The sequence below is a fragment of the Ruditapes philippinarum genome, unplaced genomic scaffold (assembly GCF_026571515.1).
Source record: "Ruditapes philippinarum isolate M1 unplaced genomic scaffold, ASM2657151v2 ctg737_1_1_1_1, whole genome shotgun sequence".
Lineage (NCBI taxonomy): Eukaryota > Metazoa > Mollusca > Bivalvia > Venerida > Veneridae > Ruditapes > Ruditapes philippinarum.
Window position 1 is genome coordinate 235,526 of NW_026854988.1, and position 26,531 is coordinate 262,056.

General features: G+C 30.6%; 2 protein-coding genes across 2 annotated transcripts; both read right to left on the bottom strand.

Annotated features, from left to right (window-relative positions):
• Positions 1-1,344: 1,344 nt before the first annotated feature.
• On the bottom strand, positions 1,345-14,490 carry LOC132741705 (SCO-spondin-like). The gene is made up of 19 exons (XM_060729948.1): positions 14,373-14,490; positions 13,742-13,780; positions 12,132-12,211; positions 11,719-11,787; positions 10,977-11,097; positions 9,581-9,660; positions 9,150-9,218; positions 8,420-8,540; positions 7,742-7,821; positions 7,355-7,423; positions 6,810-6,930; positions 5,796-5,918; positions 5,409-5,579; positions 5,037-5,207; positions 4,552-4,704; positions 3,687-4,037; positions 2,782-2,891; positions 2,400-2,523; positions 1,345-2,046 (listed from the first exon to the last, which is right to left on the bottom strand). Exons 1-19 carry the CDS (start codon positions 14,398-14,400, stop codon positions 1,841-1,843), a joined length of 2,286 nt encoding a protein of 761 aa, XP_060585931.1. The 5' UTR covers positions 14,401-14,490; the 3' UTR covers positions 1,345-1,840.
• Positions 14,491-21,680: 7,190 nt separating this feature from the next.
• Positions 21,681-24,820, bottom strand: LOC132741697 (cytochrome P450 1A2-like). The gene is made up of 4 exons (XM_060729925.1): positions 24,665-24,820; positions 23,896-24,161; positions 23,347-23,474; positions 21,681-22,666 (listed from the first exon to the last, which is right to left on the bottom strand). Exons 2-4 carry the CDS (start codon positions 24,124-24,126, stop codon positions 22,444-22,446), a joined length of 582 nt encoding a protein of 193 aa, XP_060585908.1. The 5' UTR covers positions 24,127-24,161; positions 24,665-24,820; the 3' UTR covers positions 21,681-22,443.
• Positions 24,821-26,531: the final 1,711 nt, after the last annotated feature.

Here is a 26,531-nt window from a genome sequence, read left to right on the forward strand (position 1 = left end):
TTGCATAGAATGAATATTACTTTCCAGATTATATAGGATCTGTTAGCAGTTGCTTTTTAATATAACTTGCAGGAAATATTAATATTCATTTTCCAGGAAAGGTTCTGTATTTTTTTTTCAAATGACAACTAACGTCAGGTTCTTTTTTTCACATGACAAAATTTAAACAAAGCAATTCCTTTACAACTTATATTACACGTGTGTAATATTAAGAAATACGTAATGTCTATATAATATGAACTTAGAAAACAAGGGAAGTCACGTGGCAAAATATTTTTACGTCTCTTTTCATATTAACAGTGTTCGATTTGTATATAATATTAATATCGGAGACAATTTCAGCATAAAGAAGAAATTTTGTATAAAGAAATGTACTCGCAAGACATTATTGTAAGTATATTATAAAGTACAATACTAAATGCTAGGACTATTCAGCTGTCAAACCTATGTCGAACAAGACGTCAGCAGAGTCTGGTATAGCTTTTTTCGGCTGTGCAAGAGTCCAGAAGAATCAGTATTGTTTTCAACAATGTATAATGATTTTTTTTTCACAACACGACTTTTTGACATTTTGACAGAAGTTTGTTGCTTCAAGTACAGTGAGGATTTGATAATAATTGTTGGACTATGAATAGAAATAAAAACGTTGATGGTTAAATAATAAATATTAATGATTCATAAGATGTGACGGATTATTAATCATAATGATATGTACAAGTAATTGTAAATGTATTTGAAATATAAAACAAATTGTATGCATAAATTGTCATAACAGACATGTTTACATGATAATATTGTTTAGTTAAATGTTCGGAATATGTATCTTGAAATGCCTCTAAAGCTTAAATAAAGGATTGGTTTGTTGTTTCTTTATTCTGTTCTCTGTCATAAGCATTAGAATGATGTCATATATAATTATAATTTCAAAAGGTAGATTGTGATGTTAGATACAGTGGAAGTCAGTAAAAGGGCATGCGCTTTGTCCGCTTTGGCATGTCTCGTTAACGTTTAAAAGTGGTTGCTTGGATGCACAATCAAATTTATTTTCTTGGCCATATCTGTCAAATTGCGGCTGTCATGGCCCTGCCGGGTAAATACAATGATTTTTATTTTTGGGTGCCAAAATCGATGAGGGTTGTCTAAAAACAGTTGGGGTGAAACCAAGTGAAATACCCTGATGGCCGGTACCTTTAATTCAAGAGTCAAAATCAAGCAATTTATCTGGAGTGTTAGGTTATAACTCACTGGTTAATGACAATAACATATCATTTAATTTAGCTAATGTTTTGATAATCTTTATTTATACACACTTGTTTTAATTTAGAAATAACTCTAGACGAAACAGATATTTACGTTGGTTTATTAGAAATGTAAATATATTGTTTTAGACAAAATGCTTTATGATTTGTGTTAATTAGTCCTACTGAGAAAAAGCTTATCTGGGTAATACTATTTATACAATTAAGATATAAAAATAGTTAAGGCGACTGATTTGTCAGAGTTTTTTTAGAATATCTACCTGAATACATGAACAACTTTCTAACAAGTTCTTTAACAAAGCTAATGGAAACAAAAGTTTATGATTTTTTCATTGAAAAGTTTTATTTCAATAAAAGTATAGTTAGTTAGAATCCTTTTAAATTATAAGAGACAAAAAGAAAAAGATCAATTTGATTTTTTCCACTTAAATTTGAAACAATTAAAGCAATTTTTTACAGTCAATATTTAAGAGCCACATTAGTTGATGTTAAGTCAACATTACAAAACATATTTTGAAATGAAATAAGAGAAAAAAAACACACGGTGATTTAGATATAGAAAAATTGACTTTTTAATCAAATCAATTGTTCCTTTTACTGTACACTTCCAATTCTGCGATATGTAAATACTCTTTTGCTTCCATCATTAATTTCACGAAACGACCTCTGATTGGCTTCACTAGTTCAAACATGCACTTTGTACCCATTCTTCCCCTTTGACGAACAACAGTTGTTAAACTGGAAAGCTCAGCCCCTATCTGAATGACGACGTCACGTAGCCTGTCCACTGTAAGACATCAAGAAACAAATATATTATTATTCCAATCACATAACAGCAAGTTATGAATAGGTGAGTTGTTTTAAATAATCATATATTTGAAAAAGTTAAAAGTAAATCCACTTATCTTTTGTCACAAAAGGGGTTATTTGCTGTCACTTGGTAATTTGCTGCTATAGTCACATTCATACATGCAAATAATGACTAGATTTCTTAAGGGTTCAACCAATTTAAACAGTGAAAAGGCTAAAGCATATTTCCTTTTGAGCATGTTTTTATTCAAAACGTATTGAATAGCGTTATAAAGCAAATCTTGAACATTTTGAATAAAATATTGTTAAAATTATCTAAAAACATCATACCACAGCAGTCTTTACGGTTTACCACATAGAAAGAAACAATATCATACTCCTGTCCTAAATCAATAATGGCGAATGGATTAAGATCGAGTAACGTATGAACGTAAGTATCATAATTGCGGTCAGTCTGGAACATAAAATCAATGCACATTATAACATCAGCAGTACTGTGTGAATTGGGACGCTTTCCTGTAACACTGTCAGAATTGTTAGGTACATTAACAGAAATTTACAGTCCCGAATCTCTCTTTTATATACAAAAGTGTTTAAAAGAATATTTAAATATTAAAATATTGAAAGAAAATAACGTTTTCGTATATGTTATATGCAACAAATTTAAGTATTTTTAAATTCAAATTACACACTATTTAAATGAAAGTCTTACCATACTCGTACTCTTACTGTAAGACTTGGCTGTAGAAAGTGTGGCGTGCTTTCCGAGTGCAACATTTGAAAAGCTCGTGATGTAGGACGTCTTCTTCGCACACGTGGAAACTTTGAAAAACAAATTAAACAAAATTTATAAAAATTATAAAAAATATGATCCTAGAAATGTGTCCATATGACACTAATGCCACAAGTATTTAGAATTTTATCATAACCAATACATGTCACAAAACTATGATTTGAAAACGTATGTTATTGACCTAATGAATTCATTGTGACTGGCGGTGTTGCTGAGTGATTAGCATTTCGGGTTAATTATATAAGAATTGCTAGCCATATGGGTTAAACCCGTTTAATTATTAAATGTTTAAATGGTTTAAAAGATAATAAAAGATGTTACACACTATGAAATGATTATGTTTTTCATAACTCACTGCGTATGTACAATTAACGTATTCATTATTGTAATTACATAGTATCAGCAGTAACACAAAATTTCTTTTCTTTTATAATAAGTATGTTTAAATTATTCATTTTCTAAATAATATAAGCATTAATCTGCGTTAATGTTCAGTCGACTTAATTATTCAAAACATAAGAGATCAATAGATGCACAAGTTTTGTAATTCATTATCTTCTATATATTTACTTAAATATTTATTAATCGTATAGTGGATAATATATTCCCAATATCTCTAATAATATTATGTAAAATCCATTGCATTGTTATTTTTATTAACTTATTTATTAAGTTATTTTTAATTCGTAAAAGTGTTGTTGACGCAAAAAAAATCTTTATTCAATTAAATACATGTAGTATAAAATTAAGGTGTTTATATGAAAGTTAATTACATCAATTCTTAACATAATTCATCAAACAAATATTCAAGAACAATTTCTTACCCGGTGATATACATGTTACAATTTTTGACCATGTCCCATCACGTAAACATGTTGAGATTGGGTTTCCATATGCGCTAAAGCTACTCAAACACTCAAACTTTGCGATTGAGTTGAATGTGATTCCACTTGCAAAAACAAGCCGTCCATTCGATGGTGTGACTGGTTTTCCACACGAAACAACTGTATCACAATTTGAGTTATCGTTCCATCCGGATTTCTTGTCACAGATTGAATAATTCTGACCTGATACCTGATATCCATCGTTGCATATAATGTTATATGTTATATTTGAGGATGATTCCGACTGCAGCTTTAAAACACCGTTTCGTAGAGTTGGTAAAGTTCTACAAGCTTGAATTTAGATGTGTTACTTTCATTACATTGACATCCCGAAACACAATCATTTATTTCCAACAGGTAGAATATAGATTATTTAAAAAATCTAATTAAAAGTATTATCTACTTATATTTGAAAATACAGCAGTATGTCCTTTCCTTATTGAAGACATTTACATTATACTTATATTTCAGTTTGACAAAATGATGACAAGGATTTTAAATTTCTGAAACAATGACTGTTTAAAAGAGACAAGTTGATAATCACCTTCACTAGTTGATTTATTTTACGAATTGAAACTGAAGATAATGTAATTAATTAAACATCATCAATTAACACTAGATCTAGATAAAATAATAAATGGACAAGACTGCAGTGTTAACCTTCGATTTGTGTTGCTACGAGAGGCGGCACAATATTAGAGATCATCAAAGTGGAAGACTAAAATAATTATTAAAGGTTATGAAATGATAGGTGGTTAGATAAAATTATAAAAGTTATCATATAAAGTATTACAATAAAACTTACGACACTCATGTATATTGCACAGCTGGACATCTAACGAATTCCCGCTACATATCGTTCCAACCAGATTTGCACAAGATCTTGACCTTTTACGTATTCCACTATCACAGGAGGCACTACATGCTCCCCATTCCTCCCAACTTCCCCATACACCTCCTTAATATTGTATGAAGAATGTACATACAAATATATTAACCTGATCAATTTTCATAAAAGGCATCATTTTCGCTCGCATATTTGACAATAAGTTGTATTTCAATTTTCTTATTCATTTACATAAAATGCTTATACATGTATTTATATAGATAAGTATTTTGGTTTTCTTATCATTTTATTCCTTTATATACAACATTACATTATAGTCATGCGGAAGTAAAAAAAATTTAATGGTATTAACAGTAATCAGATGTATTATGAATCAAACTATCTATGAAATGCCTGTTTGCTACATATTTTTTTTCATTTCTGTTCAGTAGTACAAAGCATACCATCACATAGCTTTTCAAAACAATTTTTGAATTCCAATGGATCACCAAAACAATGGTCACCATAGCGCAAAGGATATGGGTTTGAACAATTTCTGTGCCGTTTTTGCATTCCTATTCCACATGTTACCGGACAAGCAGTCCAATTAGACCAACTTGACCATCCGCCATGGACTGCAAAATATAATATATATATATAAGTTTCCGGGAAATGCAGATATTATATACATTTGTATAAGACAATGTAAGAAGCAAGTATTGCGCACACAAAGCTTTATTTCGATCCAGGAAAAAACCCCACGATAATACCATTTTTTTTAATAATCTAACAGATAACAGAACTATGGCAAGTTTAAAACGGAAAAGTTAAAGTACCTGGACAAAGTGGTCGTTGACAAACTTTTGAATCGATCTTTTCTCCTTCACATTCTAAGCCCTGGTATTTCGGCGCTGGATTTGTGCATGATCTCATTCTAGTATGTTTTCCATTCCCACATGTCACGTCACATGCTGACCACTGCGACCAATCTGCCCAGTTACCATCAACTGTTAAAGGATAGTATAATTATCACCAATATAAGTAGACAATTTGGCATATATACATTGATGCGTAGCAAGTGTCAAAAAATTTGATATTTTTATTATTGGCTTTTAAGTTGATGCTATTGTCTATAAAATTTAGTTAATAAAACAAATGAATTGTTTATGTTTAAAAACTCTTAGAAACTCTCTTTAAAATTTAACAATAACAAAAGGTGATACCTAGACGGCACAATGTACATAATTTTGGACAAACTAACTTGGCATCATCTATGTCTTCACATGTGTCAAACATTTCATTCAGTTTTGCACAATCCATTCTCTTGTCATCTTGACTCGTTGATGCTAAAAGGAAAATATCAAAACAAAATATATCTGTATAACATGGTCTTCAAAGACTATTATCTCCTCTTGTAGTTTCATTTCGTTTAGATCTGCCGACTGCTGTTTTGAACGTTTTCAATCATAATTTGTTTTGTAAAAATTACTTTTTTTAAGTATATAAATGTTGAATCCACTGCAAGGCTAGCACAATTACATAAATAGAAGATATTGAATGAGTGTAAGTTCAATACTGAATTTATTGCACGAGTTGAATAAAATTATATTATGCGAGCCTCTGGCGAGCATAATATTATTTTATTCAACGAGTGCAATAAATTCAGTAATGAACTTACACGAATTTAATATTCTATTTATCACATACCCAAAATAAAGACCATTTAAATTGAAATAAGAGTCATTTTTCATTGACGCGCCTATAGGATAACGCTACCATTTAGCGCGTCTTTACACTATGTTTGTATAACGCTAATGACGTCACGTCAAAATATATGCACGGCCGTGCAATACCATATTTACGGAGTCGCAAAATCGGCACGGGTGTGTGATAAATAAAGAAGAAAGAGTGAGAAAAAGTTTACTTATAATTTCATTATACTATGTTTTAATTGTTTAGTCACCATCTTACATATTTTTGATTTATCGATTGCTATTTTCAAAATAGAAATCATGGCTTTGTTGATTTTTAAACGTGTTGTTTTATTATACCAAAGACATATAACTTTCAGATAAGTTAACTGAAGACAATGGTAAAGTCGTTAAGATTATAATCTGTAACAATGTAGCGGTTTAATCAATTTTAATCCTTTTTTTTCTATATATTCCTGACTTTGTTGAAGTACATCTTCATTCTGAAAACTTGATTCTGAAAACTTAATGAAAAAAACTACTAACGTTCTGTATGATTACAAAGGTGATAGTTGCATCCTTTACTTTCGCAGCATTCATAACATTTCTTGATAGAAGGTGAATTAAGCTTAGAAACTGAAACATATTCTGGAATTTCTCCGCAATTCTACAATAAAATATTGCAATTCAAAAACCAAGACATTTACAATGTAATCAATTTAAGTATTTAAGTACGAAAACAAGATTTTTAAGACTTTTAAGTTATAAAGATGTTAATTAAATTGATTCAATAAGCTTTAATCAATTGATTAACTGGTCGACTGATTTTTAGTATTTATTACTATATTTCTACTACGTTACTAACAAAGTTAGAGCTATTTTAGACTATTTTGACCTGTTGTTTTGTTGGTAGTTTACGCGGATAGCAAGTGTCGTATTATGTGAAAATTGCTCCCCTTTGGTTACCTCACAATATTATACTTTTAAATACATTTTTAAATTTTAAATGAAAATCGGCATGAATCTAGACGCGTATTTCTTTAATAAATAACTTAGTTTTATATATTCAAAAGATTATAAATAACTGTTACCTGATTATCGGTACAGCCCATTGTGTATATAATATGTTCATCCTTGGTTTGAATTTCGGTAAAGCATGACTGAAAATTGTATAATTACTTATAAAGCATCAATTGAAACGTCCACAAAAGTGCGACAAAAACTGAAATGAATCCATAGTTCATGAAAATGTATAACTCTTTCAAAGACAAACCATAACTGAATGATAAATAAAAAAAAAGTCATAACAAATAAAATATACAATGAATCTACATAACAAGCCCATTTTCATGCGAATTGAACTTAAGATTTTTTTTTCTAAAAGTAAACTCCTCATGTGTATTGAAGTGACAATTCTATTCATCTATTTCATATTATTTAATAAACAAGTATTCAAGAGTAGCTGCAGAATAACATACTTGTCCCTCTTCACATTGAATAACGTCTTTACATTTGTCTAAGCTGTCACTGCTGTTACATTTATTGCACACCAATGTTGCTGAAGTCGGTTTACAAATAAGAATAATTATAATTCTATGAAAATAATTCATACCGTCTCTGTTATATTTAAACATCACATAAGACGGAATATTATAAATATAAAGAGACACAATCAGTTTAAATTTAGATCGATAGAGAAATAAAAGAAAAACCAATGGGCAAAATATAATTTCAAAAAGTATTTTAAATGTAAAATTACGACTCTAAAAACGTAATAATTATACATTTATTGACCAGAGAGCTTTTGATTATTAGATTATTTTCATTGCTATTACTTATCTGACTAGCCTTAAACACAAAGTGTACATTCATATCAGAAGATCCCGCGTAGCAAATTTCATTTTAAAATAGGACAACAGAGAGTTTAGGAGAACCAATTATTTGGAAAAGGTTAGAAAGAGAAGCAAGGAATGAGCCGATTCTAATTTCCGTTAATCGCTGCAGGGTAAATGTAATGTTTTTTGTTTTTTTTGTTGTTATTTTTTTTGGCGCCAAAATCTTTTTTTTTTTTAATTCTGAAGGTTTTTCGTCCTGTATGTTCCTGATTTTGTGGAAAACATCTTCATTCTGAAATTATACTATTAAAAACTACTTACGTTTTGGATTATTACAAAGGTGATAGTTGCATCCTTCGCTTTCGCAGCATTCATAACATTTCTTGATAGGAAGTGAATTAAGCATAGAAACTGAAACATTTTCTGGAATATCTCCGCAATTCTACAATAAAATATTGCAATTTTAAACACCAGGACATAAACAATGTAATCAATTTAAGTATTAAAGTACGAAAACAAGACTTTTAACGCTTTTAAGTTATATAAATGTATCTTTAATTGATTCAATAAACTTTAATCAACAATGAAAATTAATATTTCTATGGAAAACAGTTTCGACCATTGCTTGGTTTTATGTAAATGTTGCGAACCTAAGTAATTGAGTGTCTTTGCAATTGATAAGGTCTTAGTAGTAAAGACATTTTGTCACCAAATAAATTCCCATTTAAATCTACATACCTCCAGATGAACCAAAACTATTTTAAGAAAAAATCTAATTTGAGTTAATGTACTTACATTTTAGGAAAAGCAAAATGATTCAAATAATAATTTACATGTAATAAGTGATTATTGACTGATTCTTTTAGTATTAATTACTATATTTCTACTACGTTACTATCGCAGTAAGAGCTATTTTTGCATATTGTCACCTGTTGTTTTTGTTGGTAGTTTACGTGGGTTGCAAATAAAATCGGCATGAATCTGGGGGCGTGCTGCTTTAAGAAATAAATTAGTTTTATAGATTCAAAAGATCATTATGAACAACTGTTACCTGATTATCGGTACAGCCCATTGTGTATGTGATCTGTTCATCCTTGGTTTGTATTTCGGTAAAGCATGACTGCAATTTGTATAATTATTAGTAAAGCATCATTTTAAACGTTCACAAAAGTGCGACAAAAACTCGAATGAATGCTATAATAATGAAAATATATAACTCTTTCAAAGATAATCTATATAAGTATATGATAAAATAAAAAAAGTTAAAATAGATGAAATAAATATAAAAGCTACATAAACAAACCCATTTTCATGCGACTTGAACATCAGATTTTTTTTTCTAAAAGTAAACTCCTCATATACATGTATATATTGAATGTAAAAAATCTATTGATAATCAAATCACTTCTGGGTTTTGCTTCATAATATTATTTCTTATAATTTAATAAACAAGTATTCAAGAGAAGCTGCAGAAACACTTACTTGCTCGTCTCCACATTGAATAACGTCTTGACATTTGTCTAAGCTGTCACTGCTGTTACATTTATTGCACACCAATGTAGCTGAAGTCGGTTTACAAATGAAAATAATTTTAATTATATGAAAATAATTCATACCGTCTCTGTTATATATTTAAACATAAAATTGAATATTGTAAAAATAAAGAGACGCGATCAGTTTATATTTACAGTAAACTCCGCTTGTAACAAAATCATCGGGACATTCAAAATCTGTTCCTTATATCCGGAGTTCCTTTCAAGCATATATCGAATAAGTTCCTTGTATCAGAAATTTTTATAGCGAACAGATTTACATATAACAAACTGTTTGTTTACCAGCGTCCGCCATTTAAAAAAGCATTTGATTAGGAATATTAGTCATTTATTTCTATTTTAGACACAATACCCGAGATCGTACTTTTTGGAATTTGAAAATCCTTTGCTATTTCAGTTTTAGTTTTACTCCCTATCTCAATTTCTCATAAAATATAATAAATGTGTTTCTTATATTTTACGGGTGACTTTTACTAATAAAATATATAAAAGATTTTTTTTTCATTTAAATCAAGCGTATTTTGCAGTTTGCAAAGGATCATGCTTGCAAGCATCCGTGATTATGTTGAAAACCGATTATAAATTATTAAAATTATTTTACATGAGCAAAGCTATTGAAGAAATAATCTTAATAGAATCAAAGGAATAACCAATTTATCTTGGTAAAAAGAGCTCATGTTAAAAATATCCTAAATAGAAAACTATAAAAATTCATTTAAAAGGATGTATTGAAGTCCAGTATACGACAAGATCATCAAGTATAGTAAGTGTTAATATGTATGCATTTACAAACTTAATCAGCTCGAGTTTGAAAATATAGATTACATTCGTTTAACAAAAGTAAATGCGTCATGATTAATTTGAAATACTGCAATCCTTTTGGGCAAAATATAATTTCTAAAAATAACTTAAAAAATTTAAATTTCGCTTCTAAAAACGTAAAAATTATACATTTATTGACCAGAGAGCTATTGACTATTAGGTTATTTTCATTGCTATTACTTATCTGATAAGCCTTAAACACAAAGTGTGCATTCATATAAGAAGATCCCATGTAGCAAATTTCATTTTAAAGTAAGACAACAGAGTTAAGCAGAACCAATTATTTGGAAAAGGTTAAGAAGAGAAGCAGGGAATGAGCCGATTTCCAAATGTCCATTAATCCCTGCAGGGTAAATGCACTGTAACAGTTTTTTTTTTTTTTTTTTTTTTTTTTTGCGCCAAAATATTGTTTAAAAGTATGAATGTTTTTTTTCCTGTATGTTCCTGATTTTGTGGAAATACATCTTCATTCTGAAAACATACTAATAAAAAAAACTTCTTACGTTTTGGATTATTACAAAGGTGATAGTTGCATCCTTTGCTTTCGCAGCATTCATAACATTTCTTGATAGGAAGTGAATTAAGCATAGAAACTGAAACATTTTCTGGAATCTCTCCGCAATTCTACAATAAAGAATAAAGAATTGCAATTCAAAACACCAGGACATAAACAATGTAATCAATTTAAGTATTAAAGTACGAAAACAAGACTTTTAACGCTTTTAAGTTATATAGATGTAAATTAAATTGATTCGATGAACTTTAATCAATTTTACAATGAAAATTAGTATTTCTATGGAAAACAGTTTCGACCATTGCTTGGTTTTATGTAAATGTTGCGAACCTAAGTAATTGAGTGTCTTTGCAATTGATAAGGTCTTAGTAGTAAAGACATTTTGTCACCAAATAAATTCCCATTTAAATCTACATACCTCCAGATGAACTAAAACTATTTTAAGAAAAAATCTAATTTGAGTAAATGTACTTACATTTTAGGAAAAGTAAAATGATTCAAATAATAATTTACATGTAATAAGTGATTATTGACTGATTTATTTAGTATTAATTACTATATTTCTACTACGTTACTATCGCAGTAAGAGCTATTTTTGCATATTGTCACCTGTTGTTTTTGTTGGTAGTTTACGTGGGTTGCAAATAAAATCGGCATGAATCTGGGGGCGTGCTGCTTTAACAAATAAATTAGTTTTATAGATTCAAAAGATCATTATGAAAAACTGTTACCTGATTATCGGTACAGCCCATTGTGTATGTGATCTGTTCATCCTTGGTTTGTATTTCGGTAAAGCATGACTGCAATTTGTAAAATTATATTAATAAAGCATCATTTTAAACGTCCAATAAAGTGACCGCTAAATTAATGAAAATATATAACTCTTTCAAAGATAATCTATATAAGTATATGATTAAAAAATTAAAAAAGATAAAATTAAACAATAAAGCTGCAGAACAAACCAATTTTCATGCGACTTGAACAACATCAGATTTTTTTTTCTAAAAGTAAACTCCTCATATACATGTATATATTGAATGTAAAAAATCTATTGATAATCAAATCACTTCTGGGTTTTGCTTCACAATATTATTTCTTATAATTTAATAAACAAGTATTCAAGAGAAGCTGCAGAAACACATACTTGCTCGTTTCCACATTGAATAACGTCTTGACATTTGTCTAAGCTTTCACTGCTGTTACATTTATTGCACACCAATGTAGCTGAAGTCGGTTTACAAATAACAATAATTTTAATTCAATAAAAGAATATTAACGTCTCTGTTTCACATAAGGCGGAATTCTGTACAAATAAAGAGACAGCTTTTGTTTATATTAAGAACGGAAGAGGAATAAAAGGAAAGAAAATCAAAGTAATTCGAATAAATAATTTAAGTGTTTTCATAATTATATCGATTATTTTATTTTCCTGTGACGTTTTATACTTTATTCTATTGGTTATACCAATTAAAGGAAGACATATACGAGAAATATAGCTTGAATAAAATAAAAAGACCAACCCAGAGAGCTAACCCGAGGGTTCTTTTTGTAGCATACCGTGTATCTTGCTATGAACCTATATAGAGAATTTATTAATTACACTAAAAACTCTGAAAACCGCACCCTCCTAAAACCGGAATCCTCTGAAAACAGGACGATTGCTAATTGCAGTATAGTTTTAATAAGTATGCATGTACAAGATATAATTAGCCAGAGTTTGAAATAATAGATAAACATCTAAAATATAATAATTATACAATTATTGACCAGAGAGCTATGGAATATTAGGTTATCTACATTGCTATTACTTATCTGACTAGCCTAAAACACAAGTGTACATTTTTAGGGAGTAAGTAACAAATAAAACAAAAAAAAGCAACTTTGAAGCACGGGGAAAAGACGCGGGAAACAAAATGTTGACATACGTTCAAAAGGTATTCAAGTATATAGTCATTATTTTAGTGTAATGTTTAACTACTTTTTTTTTTGAAATAATGAACATTGAAACGCGAGATAAACGTTTAAAAACAACGCAAAATAATTGTTAATAGTCTACGATGTGTATTATTCGTGCGCTTGCTGTTCCTCACGGTATATATGGCATAGTAAACAAACCGTGTAATTGGAGACATTAATGTGCATAATCATACATTGCAGTATGATCTCAATTAACTTATATGTCTTTTACTATTCAATCGATCATATTTGGCCCCTTTTTAAATGACCTTGGTTACATTTGACTATTTTAACTATTTTGACACGTTTTAATTAAGAAATAGCAAGCGATCAAGACTCACAAATTATTTCATAAATACACTTCATATTTCTGTACCTTTCTTTAAGCATTTTCAATCATTAATACTGAGGAAAGTTATTAGAGATTTCCAATATCTTCAAGAGTTTATTTCAGAATACAAATGGATACTGGAAAGATGATATCTGTAACAACTATGACAATAAGGCTGTCATGAATCTAAGCGATGAAAACAGGGGCCATGGGAAATACCCGATTCATAATGTAATGAAATAAATTTTCTGCTATATAATCGAAGCTTGATTATCACGTTTACTGTTCGAATGGATTGTTTCAAACACAATGTAGGTCTATGCCATGTATTGCGATGATGTAGTTATTTTGGTGTATTGCCAAGGACTGTCTAGCCTGATCCAACCTGCTTGCGGATTTGGCTATGATCAATTCTACCTCTTGGTATTCGTTAATTTTATTAATTTAAAGTCAGGAAAGGTACAAACCTTTGCTTCCAGCTGCTTGAAACAAGAATAGAAGGAAACCTGCAAATTGTAGGAAATGTTTTTGAGAAAAGTGTTTTTTTCTTGCCTTAATGAAACGAACTTTAAAGATCCTGGAACGAACTTTAAAGATCATGTATGTTGTAATTGAGGATGTATACCACAAGTAAGTATAATTATATATATATATGTATATAATTATGCTTCTAAAACAATTTTCAAACATCGAAGAATATGTTAAATATGTACTGCAAATATTTGTACATATTATATGTAATCATTAACATATATGCATTCATTTCTTTTTACAAACTATAATATAAAATATTTTATTACCTCCTTATATTTGCATGAAATTTTAAATTCGGTAATATCTTTATAAATAATGCTTTTGGAACTTACAAAATTGATAAATCTTAATTTGAGCAACATATTTATGATATTAAACCATAAAAAAGTTGTTACAGGATCTTTAAAGTATGTACTACAATGAAAATTTATTAACAGTCAACACCAACTTCTATCAATGACTTTTACCGGAGACACAATTTTTTTTAAATGTTTGTGAGCTATTAGATCTAGCACTTTTAATTTTAAACTTTTTATATGCAGAGATACAAGTATATATACTTACATGTATAAATATATTTCCCAGACATCATTCTTTAAAACTATTTAACATATTACAAATTATGTTTTTGTACAGAAGTTATTCTTCTTAATAAATGTGATGCTGCATGATACAATTCCGAAAGCGTTATGACACTTTGATACCTGTGTGTCTGATTTAAGTTTTTTTTTTTAATTATGAGGCAAGACAAAAAAGTATGTTGGTGGCTGTCTATTTCACACAAGTTTAATCATATTTTTTTCATACAGAGGGAATATCCGTTTATTATATTATACAATTATTTATGTGTTGTGCCATTGGATAAGATGTGATGTTCACAAGAATATAACATCATATTTAATGGCTCGTTTGTCAACAACTGTTTTATTTAATGAACATTCTAAGAGAATAAAAATCACAAACAATAAAGCCTCATAAAGAAATAAGCAGTTTCAACGACTGTCATTGAAAAGCAGGACAAAGATGCAAATGAAACATGAAGTCTGGCGTTAAATTGGTATGAAAACGCTTTGAAAATACAAACTATCCGGAATGTATGTCATCAATGATGTGTAACCTTTCTATATTTCAATTAATATAATAAATTATAATGCGTCAGTGTTGTTAACAATCTACGATATATGGTCCGATTCTACTTATGGATCGGTAAAATCAAAATCAGCATGTGAATATGATAAAGATTTAGGAATTTAATCTATGTTTGTTTTGACCCATGAAATTGCAGATCTTGCTAAAAATTAATATAATAATATACAATATTATTGATGACGAAATAAGTCAAATTTCCATATTAGCTGTTAGACATGAAGACCATATACATGTATAATGAAAGTCTTACATGTATCTTGCATTACCTAAATAGATGCAGAATTTGTATGTTTAAGTTATATTCTGATTGATCGATTAGTTCTCAGACTTTCATTTGTAGAGAAAGGGACGCCAAACTCAGTGATAGGTAAAAGTTCGCATTATCTACTCAGGTGCCAGTTCGTGCCTGTATATATAGGCATTTTTGTACATTACTTCCACAGTAATAGTTCTTATATCATCATGACAAAACAATAGTAAGTTATGTTTAATTGCAGTTTTTGTTTAATAAACTGACATTTATTTATTAAACATGCATTTTTTTAAAGGGATGTCATCTTTATATGAAATATATAACGCAGCGTCCAAACTTTAATCAGTTAAAATTTTTGAGATAAGATAGATGAATCTGAAAGGTAACAAAAACATATACTCTTAGCCTATTTTTGTAATTTTTGCATTGTAATTGTTTAGTACGACTTCATCTACAATATATTTTAAAGCAAGTTGCTTTCAAAATATAATGTTATGAACTCTCTATAATAAAGTGTATATATATATTTTTTTTTTCCGTATACATACTCGTATAATGCTCTTTAGTTGTATATTTGCAGTGCCCCTTGATCCTATTCTAAAAGTGTATTGCCCATTGGCCTGATATGTGTAATGCTCCTTGTTCGTATACATGCATTACTACTTAGTCGTATACATGATGTGTTCTTTGGTCGGTCGTATGCATGTCGTATTCCGTTGTCGTATACATGTTGCGTTCATTTGGTCGTTTAAATGCCTTGCTACTTTGTTGTTTACTTGTAGAACTCCTTGGTCATATATATGCCTTGCTCCTTGGTCGTTTACTTGTAGTACCCCTTGGCCGTATACATATAGTGATACTTGGTCGTTTTCATTCAGTGCTCTTTGGTTTGACAGTATCTGAATATTTTACCTTTTTAGCAATATGTTATTGCAGTTAAAATAACTCTTTTGGAAGTGTGTAAATTTAAAAACAAAATATGCGCAACAGCATTATGTTGGTTTTGTCATGGCGCGGCTCATATATTTTTCCAGAATATATTGCATGTACACATATACAATGTAATGAAACATTTATAATGAAACATATTTTGATTTTCGTGTATTTCAATTTCAATCACGCCAAAATTTTATGGTATGAGAAAAGTGCTGTAATGACTACAATTTTTTTATCTGCCCTATTTAAAAATGTCATATCGTATGCAAGGTATCTAGGTCACATTTTCTAAACAATCTTGTCATCTGTTTATGGTAAAAACTACCTTGTTTCCATACATTAAAGTTTTTAAGATTAAGATTACAGAAACAATAAAAAATTACAAAGTTTTTCACAGTGTTTATAAGCATCATAATCAGTAGGAAGTTAAAAATTTGTAAGAGTACATTTTGGACGAAAACAAAATGAATTTTGAAAAAAAAACTAAAACAAAGAATTACGTGAAAAGGAAGAAAAAATATGTTTACATAGTTCTCCTTCATCGATATATATTTATTGTTTATGTTTTATTAATATCAGTTTATAATTATTATTTTATAAAATCGATCAATTATTTTTAAAGGTGCCTGTACCTCAAGAATCTTTTATTCTCATATTGAAAAACAAGATGCTCAAAAAAGAATTAATCATATCATCAATATCATTAAGTTATAAAAAAAGTGTATCTGATTAAGATATGTCTAAATTAAAAAATTATTTTTTGACACAATCTTGGACGAATGTTTAATGAAAATATATGATTTTTTTAAACTTATTCATTATATGTATAAAAATGTGTTGTTAAAAAAATGGATGTTTAACAATCGTGTTAGACGGAAACTATCATAATTGTATATAATTTCAGTTAACTGTTTGTAACATATTAAATTTCTCATTTCATTGTTAAATTATAAAACGGAATAAAATTTACTCTTAGTTTATACTCTGCAATCATTATAGATAACTTCGGTATAAACATATACGTTTGAATTGAATACGTTGTTGTTGTTGTTGTTGTTTTTAGTGCATATGAATTAAAAAGGAAATGGGTCAAACGAAAGGAAACACATGCCCTCCCTCCTGCGGACTATACAATGTAGTGAATTAAACTTTTTAAACTATTAATTTGGCTAATGTCATCATTTTTTATTTGATCGTTGAAACCTTGTTCGGCAAGTATAATAAATGACGTATATATGTCATGCGATTATTTGGTTATTATGCCGTTTATAAATGTTACTGAGTAATCAGAACATTATATATTTTAGGTAGTGTCACAATATATGCGTTTCTGGACCGGCTATATGATTTTCTCTACAACCGTAGATCGACTGACACTTTTGAAAGCAGCATCATGGAGAAACCCTTCTCAAACTGAAATTTACATTATTTTGATCAATGATGAAACAGTGTTCTTACAACTTTATTTGAATGCTATTAAGTGATGTGTGCTTCAGGACACGTTCTTACAGGAATTCACGTCATGCACAGTATAAGGCATTGGAAAATGAATGCTAAGTGCTTAAAAATGTAATGATCAAGTACATTGTATTAATTAATAGGAAATTCTACAGAAAAATACAGGGCTCAAAGCTCTCACTCAAGGATAATGCTAGCAAGAGGCCTGCAGCGTAAAATGGTTGCTTTTTGTACTGAAAATTAGTTTTTAAGTATGAGAAAAATTGTAGAAATTACAACATTGTTCTAGAGCGAACAATAAATAGACCATTTCTTATATGCCGTTGCAGATTTTATTAACCAATAGTTTAGTGGGTTTTCTTGGCACAATATCAAGACCAAATCTCTAACTCAAAGCATATTTCTAGGAGATTTCCACGTGACATGGTCGTTTTTTGGACCGGCGAGTTGTTCATTCTGTATATAGAGGGGTAATCATCATTTTTCTCGAGCCAACTGTTAAAACATCATTTGACTTGTTTCGTTGCAAAGTTGATGTTTGTACAAGTTTGGTCGGTCTTCTTTGCATTTTATAAGGACCAAATCCCAAACCAACTCATATTTCCCGGAGTTTGTTGCATGGCATGGCCGTTTTTGGATCGGCGTTTTGTTCTTTCTGTCTATAAAGTGAATAAATGTTTAGAAAAAAATATCATTTTCTGTAGCCAACTGTTAAAACATCATTTAATTAATTTGTTTCAAATTCGATTTAGTTCGGAGGGTCTATTTTAAACATTATGAGGACCAAGTCCTAATTCAAAGCATATTTCCAGGAGATTTACGCATGGCATGGTCGTTTATAGGACTGGCAATTTGTTCTTGGATAAAATTTCGGGGAAAATCATTATTTTCTCGAGCCAACTTTTAGAACACCATTTTGCTAAGACCGTTGTAAAGTCGATTTTCTAAAAGTTTGGAGGGTCTTTTTTGAATATTATAAGGAACAAAGCCCTAACCAAAAACAACATTTCCATGATATGTCCGCATGGCATGGTAGATGTTTTGACTAATTATGTTGCAAATTCGATATAGTACTTTCATTGAACACAACGCGGAATAATGCTATAGCCCAAAGCATATTTCCAAGAAGTTTTCGCGTGACATGGTCGTTTTTAAGGACTAGAGATTTGTCCTTTCTGTATATAAAGTGTATATTTTTTATGGAAAAAAATTCATATTCTCCAGGCAGCTGTTAAAACACCATTTGACTAATTTAGTTGTAAAGTAAATTTTCTACAAGCTTGGGGGGTCTTCTTTGTACATTAATAGGACCGAATCCCTAACTCAAAGCATATATCCGGGACATTTCCACATGTCATGGTCATTTTTTAGGACTGACGAGTTGTTATTTCTGTGTATATAAAGTGTATAGATTTTCGGAGAAAAACATCATTTTCATGAGCGAAGTGTGACTTATTCCGTTGCAACATTAATTTTGTACAAGTTTCGAGGGTCTTGTTTGCACAATATTAGGCCCAAATCCCTAACCTGAGCTATAAGTCCGGCAGATTTCCGCGTGGCATGGAAGTTGCTTGACCGGTTATATGATTTTTTTCTCTATAAGCGTAGATCGACTGAAACTTTTAAAGGTAACATTATGGAAATAAAACGCTTCTAAAATAAAATACACATGTTTTTGATCGATCAAGATACAGTGGTCTTACAACTTTATTGGAGTGAAATTAAGTGGAGTGTGTCAAAAACGCGCTTTAGAGCACATTTTAAAGACAGGAATTTACGACATGCACAGTATAAGCCATTGTAAAATGAACGCTACGTGCAAAAAAAATAAAAGCAATCAATTATTAATTAAAAGGATCTTAAACATAGAAATATCAGCTTTAAAGCTCTCACTCAAGGAAAATGATAGCAAAAGGCCCGCTACGTAAAACGGTCGCTTCTTTTCGGGCTGACAATTAGTTTATTTAATATTTGAAGTCCACAAATATTCAAGAAAAAACAACACTTTTCTCAAGGGAACCATTAAAAACCATTTATCTCATTCCGTTGCAGATTCGTTTTTCCAATAAATAAGAGGGTCTTCTTTGCACGGTATGAGGACCAAAGCCCTCACCTAATGCAAACTATTTGGGATAATTCTGCGTTAGGAGCGTTGAATTGTTATTTCTGTATATAAAGTGTATAAAGTTTCTAAATTAATCATGTTCTCAAAACAACTGTTAAAATACCTTTGATAACGACTTTGTACAAGATTTGAGAGTCTTCTTTGTACATTTTGGAGAAAAGTTCCAGAACCCAAAGGATTTGTCCAGGAGGTCTTTTGTTTTGACCGGCGAATTGTTTTTCTGTATATAAAGTGTATAAATTTTCGGGGAAAAAAACCCATCAAATTATCGCGTGTATTGTTAAAACTCCATTTGACTTATGTCGATTTTGTACAAATTTGCAGGTTCTTCATAGCACAATATGAGGACGAAAGCCCTTACCCGAGCAATATGTCCGCCATATTCCGCGTGGCATGGTCGTGTTTTGGACTTTCGATTTTTTCCCTGAAGCACCATTTGCCGAATTCCATTGCAAATTTAATTTTGTAAAAAGTTCGGAGGGACTTCTTTGAACAAAATCTATTACCAAAAGCATATTTCCAGGAGATGTCCGCGTGACACGGTTGTTTTTGGACCGGCGATTTTTTTTATTTGTGTATATAAAGTGTATAAATGTTCGGAAAAAACATCATTTTCCCGGGCCTCTTGTTAAAAGACTTTTAAATAATTCCGTTGCAAGGTCGATTTTTTTTACAAGTTTGAAAGTTCTTCTTTACGCAATATTAAGACCAAATGCCTAACCTGAAGCATATTTCCACATGGCATTGTCGTTTTATGCATCGTTGATTGTTAAATTAGCCATTGTCAAATGAACGCAACGTACATGTTTACAGGGTCTTATTTGCACAATATGTGGGCCAAAGCCCTAACCCAAGCAATATGATGACTTGTGTAACGGGTTTGGGACGGGTGTTGATGTTCAGATGACCTGTCAAAATAATCGAAAGCGAATCCGCAACGGAATCAGACAAAGTTTCAATGCACTTTTAATCTTTGCCTAAAAAATATGGTGATATTTTTACGAAAATTTATACAGAGAAAGACCAAGTCGCTGTCCAAAAGGACCTACCATGCCACGCGGAAACCTCCCGGAGATTTAGCTTAGGTAAGTGCTTTGGGTTTATCTTGCTGTAACGAAAATCCTCCAGTCAAATGTTTGACTTACATTTATACACTTTAGTTGTACAACGGAGTCAGACAAAATGCGATTAAACGGTAGGCTCTAGAAAAAGCATTTTTGAAAAAAAAACGACCATGTCACGGGGAAATCATTCGGATTTGTTTTAATTTGGTAAGGGCTATGGTCCTTAAATTAGACAAATTGACAAATGTTTTTATTAAAGATTGGCCCGAGAAAATGGAATCGTTGGTCTAAACAAACACCATGCCACGTGGAAATCTAGAAGATCACACAAGCCAATGGAAAAACGAATTGGCAAAGAAATCTGACAAATGGTTTTTGAACGCTTGAGTACAAATCGCCGGTCATAAAAGCAACCATTTATATTCTTATAAAGTTTTTAGACCACTGTAACGTGATTGATCAAAATACATTGAAATGATAAAACTCAGTTTTAGAAGAAATAAATTAATCTCTGTAACTTTGCTTTCAAAAGTTTCATTCGATCTAAGGTTAAAGAGAAAAGGCAAATTTCCGGTCCAAAAACGACCAAGTCACTCGTAAATCTCCGAGATATTATGCTTGGGTAAGAGCTGTAGGCGTTATATTGTTGTAAAGAAGTCTTTCTTATGCAAAAAGGAAACCACAAATGAATTAGAAGAATTCTGATTTTACACATTTTTTACCGAACATTTATTCACTTTATACAAAAAGAACAAATGATCGGTCCAAAAAACGGCCATGCAACTCGTAAATCTTCTTAACATTTTGCTAAGGTTAGAGCTTAAGGTGCTTTATGGCTGTAATGGAGTAATGAGAAAAAAGAATCGGATCAGACACATAGCGTTTTAATAGTTTGCTCTTGGAAATGGTGCTTTATACAAACATTTATACAATTTACATATAAAAGGAACAAATGGCGGGTCAAATGTCTTATGAGCATCGGTCTTGGGCATTGGTGTGCCCTTTTTGATTTTGGTGTTGTGTCACATTATTATATTTCGCAGCATGTTAAGATGTCAGTCAGCTCAGTCGGTTTGTCCGACTGTCGTTTCGTAAGTTCCTGATTGATTACGATCAATTACTTGAGAACAAATGTGACATGAGCATATTGCCCTATAACTTCATAATATATATGAACATTGGTCTTGAAAAGTAAATGAACCAATTTATTATGGAGTCAATGAGTCAATGTCACAGTGTCCTTTTATGGCAAATCGTTTTCGACCAATAAGTCAAAAATTTATTGGTCCTCGGCAACTTAACTTCTTAGGTGCATGGTCGTTGCCAGTAGCTGACCCCTATTGATTTTAGGAAAACGGCTCAAAGGTAAAAGAAACATTGTCCTTGTTTGGCAAAACAGTTACCAGGCACTATTGCATCCTTTTTGACATGCTGACAATTGGACATGTTTTTTTAACAAACATCTCTTGTTTTAATATTTGATTTAAGTCCGAGATAAATGTGATAATTGTATGGATAATGAGTATCAAGTTTAACATCACACAAAGTATGAAACAATAAACCTATAATCTTGCTTGTCTTAGCTATAAGCTTTCTTTACATATTTAAAATCAATAGTTCGGGTATGTTTTACAAATTTATAAAACTTTCTTATTGTTTCTCTCTTGGCACTGCACGAACACCAAATGGTTTTGCTTTTAAAATTAGTCTGTTGTCGAAAACACCAGGATCTCTTGGATCACAGCCCTTGTCTGTCGGGGATGAAAACTCAAAACTCCAGCGTTGTAAAAGAATAGCGACATATAGAAAATATCTTGTCTTGGCAAATAATGCTCCTGCACACTGTCGCTGACCGTAGCCGAATGGTAAATAGCTATAAAAGCAAAAGACGTTTGTTATGATTTATAATAGGAGTTCAAATGCAGTTTAGACATTGCATCGAAGACGGATAATCACAAAAGAACAAGTGCAGTTTGAAACATTAATGAAAACATGAAGCATGAAGATAGTATACATATAATTTAAATTACAAGTGATTGAATGGCAGGTCTGTATTTCATTGCGTTATATTGGATTATATATGTGGGGGCGTTTGCGTGAATTAAGTCAACAGTTATAACACCATTTCATTCGCCTGCTTCTTTCACTTAAAATAGATTCAAACAGTGTTATGGATATTTTGTAACATTACTATAATTATAATACATATCCTTGGTACCATCAAGCACGTGAAGAATAATCGTCTACTTAGTTCAGTTGGAAAACTGACAATAGATATTTTTCAATGGAGCATTTTCCTCCGGTTAATATCGTCATCGTTTTTCATCTCGTAGATATGGGACACTATAGTATTTATATTTTATATATTGTTAGGATTCCAGATAACAATGGAAGAGGGTTCAAACATATATTCGGTTAATGTTACCCACAGATTATTATTATAGATGATTTTGTTGTTGTTGTTGTTGTTGTTGTTATTATACACCGGTTCAAAAATATCAAATTATAAGATTACAATAAGATAATTAAATGTTACCTAAAATGCATTCTTACTTTTTCATGAATTTATGATCGTTTGGTAAGATATTGCCATCTTTGTCCAGAAACCTTTCTGGTCGAAATGTCCATGGGTCACCCCAAATGTCCTTATCATGATGAATAAACCATACGTTACCTAAAACCTATTCATACAATGATTGTTTAAGTTTTTAACATAATATATCAACTGAGAATTACAACTGATGTAATCGAAAATGAGAAAAAAATTAATATACCATAACTCTTTGTTCCATTTTTTGTTTTTTTGTTTTGTGATTGTGGGTCGTGAACGATATCATCCATAAACAGTTTCCGTCCATGAACAGATTCAATAAACTGAGGCTGATGCATTTTCAGTTTAACTGTTTAGGGCGCTCAACAGCTGCCGCACGGCTCCTGGTCATGACAACTACTTTAAATTTTTAAAGCGACAAAGTTATGACAATCAAATAGTTGCCATCCGTTTGTAACCCCGGATATGACATGTTTACATACAAAAATATATCTTCATTTAAAGATAAAGTAACGATTTCTTAAATTTTGTAAAAAACAATTAACACTTACCATACTGTTTGGTTTGATATGATATCCCTCGAAATTTACACGTTTTCTGCAGAAATGTGGCATGAGTAGGGGGGCGACAGTTGCAAATCTAAGCACTTCCATTCCAAAGGCTTTAAGGAAAATACAGTTGTCCCTGTCGGTGTAATTTGGTTTACGATCCCTACCAATAACACGGTCAAGTTCAATCTGTATTTTCCGCTGGTACTCCGGGAAGTTTACCAGAATAAGCATTGTATTCGTCAAATACGCCCATGTTGATACAATACCTTGAAGAGTGGTAATTGTTTTACTTATTTTTTAACTTTCTATCTAACTACCCATTCTTTTGAAGAGCTTGCTTTTAAAAATTGTTGTCATTATGCAAGATGAAATGGGTTTTTTTTAATAAATATCCTGGAGACCTTTGATTTTTTTTCATTTGCAATATGAACTAACTCTTTTAGCTTCTCTAAATCAAATGCACCATCCAATATGAAGCAATATACATTGGTTTGAGCCATAAAATACAGTTACTTGATTTTTTAAATTAGTAAATTGTGAGTCATATTAATGTAATTGAGGAGACGGAAAACAAACAAAGTAAAAAAGTGGCAACAGAAAAAGAAATAAGATTGAGCTTAATAAATAAATCTTATTTAATACGTAAAGAGAATATTGATATCATCGTTCATATAGACGTTTTAAATAGATAGCAAATTGATTTGCAATGCGATAGCGTGAACATTGTCGCAAAATAAAATGGCGTAGTAATAAAAAAAAACATACGAACCTGCATCTATAAATTCTATTATTTGAGCAGTTATTCTTTCATCTGTAAAGAATACGCCATTCCCTGATTGTTTTTCATTTCTTTGGGTATTCAAGTAATGGTCAACAAGTCCTCTTATCTTCCCAGGAATATGACTTCTCTATAAATAAAAAGTGATATGAGCATGTCAATTTCCCTTTGCACATTTATGTAGCACAGAAATGACAGTTTAAATACTAGTTTTAACAATGTTTGATTAGACATAAGCTTTTTATAATCTTTTTGTGAAAATTGAATCGGCTACAACTTTTCTTTTTAAGAAATAGACGCCCTGCCTTGCAATCAAGTTTAAATGTTTGGAAAATCAAAATCAAAAATAAAATCAAAGAAATAAATTGTATAATGGTGTAACAAGTTGATATGGTATGCCTTCATTTCATCGAAATATCGTTTCAGAATTCGGCCTTGGACTGCTCTGCATTGATCATATTCGGTCTTGAATTTCCCTGGAATATATCGTAGGAATGGGAACGACTTCATCAGCAGGTTGTTTTTTGAGTTCATAAAGAAATCTGCCACAATGGGACGTGACGCCAATAATATTTTACGTTTAGGATCGGTTGTCATCTGACGTACAATCAAATGGAAAATTTCAAAAACAGAAATTTTAAATTTTTAATTTTTTGGTTTAGAAATACAGCCAATGGGCCCTTTTTTCGCTTTTAAAAACTTTGACCCATTGGGTTTAAAGTTTAAAAAACTACCCTAATCTGCAATTTTAAACTAAATTTCCAAAAGATTTCAGGGCCTGGGGTAAATACGGATGTTTTATTTTAAACCCCTTTTTAGTTTAAAAAAAAAGAAAACCCATTGTTTAGTAATTTCCACAAGGGTTTTCTTTGCCAAAAGGTTTTAATTTTTTTGGTGGAAAAAAAAAAGCAATAAAAAAAAACATAAAGTTTCAAGGGACTTTTTTTGTTTAATTTTAAAGAGGGAAGTTTTCCCCTGTTTTTCTGAAAAAATTTAATTTTGGGTTGAATTAAATTTTGCCCCCCCCCCCTACAGATAGTTGCGACATACAGGGATCACTTCTCCGTCATATGTCTGTCTGTCCGTCTCAAAACTTCGGACTACTCCTCAAAATCTACTGGTGGAATATCATTCGCACTTTAGGGAAATGATCAGAACTAAGTCTAGTTGTGCATATTGTCGGCATTTTTTTGTTCTTTGGTTTTTGTCAGAGTTATGGCCCTTTAATGTTTATTTTTGTTTTCAAGGTTTATTCGGAATACACCACTCATACCACTTATTCAATTTTTTCAATGAAACTTCATTATTTTCATCCTGTGGAATGAAAAGTTTCATATTTCACTCGCGGCTACCGCCACTCATGAAATATTTATTATTATACCACTCGATGACAATAAATCATGTTTTTATTATATACATTTTTCTCCTTTTTGACATATCAATTTGAAAGACTTTCCCTTAAATTTTGTGTAGAATTCCGGCAAGTGAAAATACGGAAAATATATGTTTCACCACAGTGAAAAATAACTTTTTTACAGTGAAAATACGGAAATTGAAAACAAACGCATTTAATTTCATCATTTCTCAATGTTTCATTTATAAGTATATTAAAAACACATATAGTATTACTTTACTTCCAACACAATTTTCAAACAACAAAGAATTTGTTATATTCATACAAAACATACAGTATAAATAAGTTTTTAAAATAATACAATAAAGAGAAAAAAAATGTATATAATAAACAGAAAATTCAAGTTTTTTCTTTAAATACATACGCCCCCTCGTACAAATCAGATAGCCTCGTGTTTCGATGCTCTTTCTATATGTTATATACTAAAGTTCAACATACATGATC

Bases quoted from the DNA above. Each gene is read 5' to 3' on its own strand.
- LOC132741705 (XM_060729948.1), bottom strand. From the start codon at position 14,400: ATGATGTCTGGGAAATATATTTATACAT. The intron at 7,424-7,741 runs GTATGTTATTCT...TACAATTTTCAG, and splicing joins TTCAATGTGAAGAGGGACAA to TCATGCTTTACCGAAATTCA. The intron at 2,047-2,399 runs GTATGATGTTTT...GATGTCTTACAG, and splicing joins AAACCGTAAAGACTGCTGTG to TGGACAGGCTACGTGACGTC.
- LOC132741697 (XM_060729925.1), bottom strand. From the start codon at position 24,126: ATGCTTATTCTGGTAAACTTCCCGGAGTACCAGCGGAAAATACAGATT. The intron at 23,475-23,895 runs GTAAGTGTTAAT...TTGTATGAATAG, and splicing joins ATATCAAACCAAACAGTATG to GTTTTAGGTAACGTATGGTT. The intron at 22,667-23,346 runs GTAAGAATGCAT...TTGCTTTTATAG, and splicing joins GATCATAAATTCATGAAAAA to CTATTTACCATTCGGCTACG.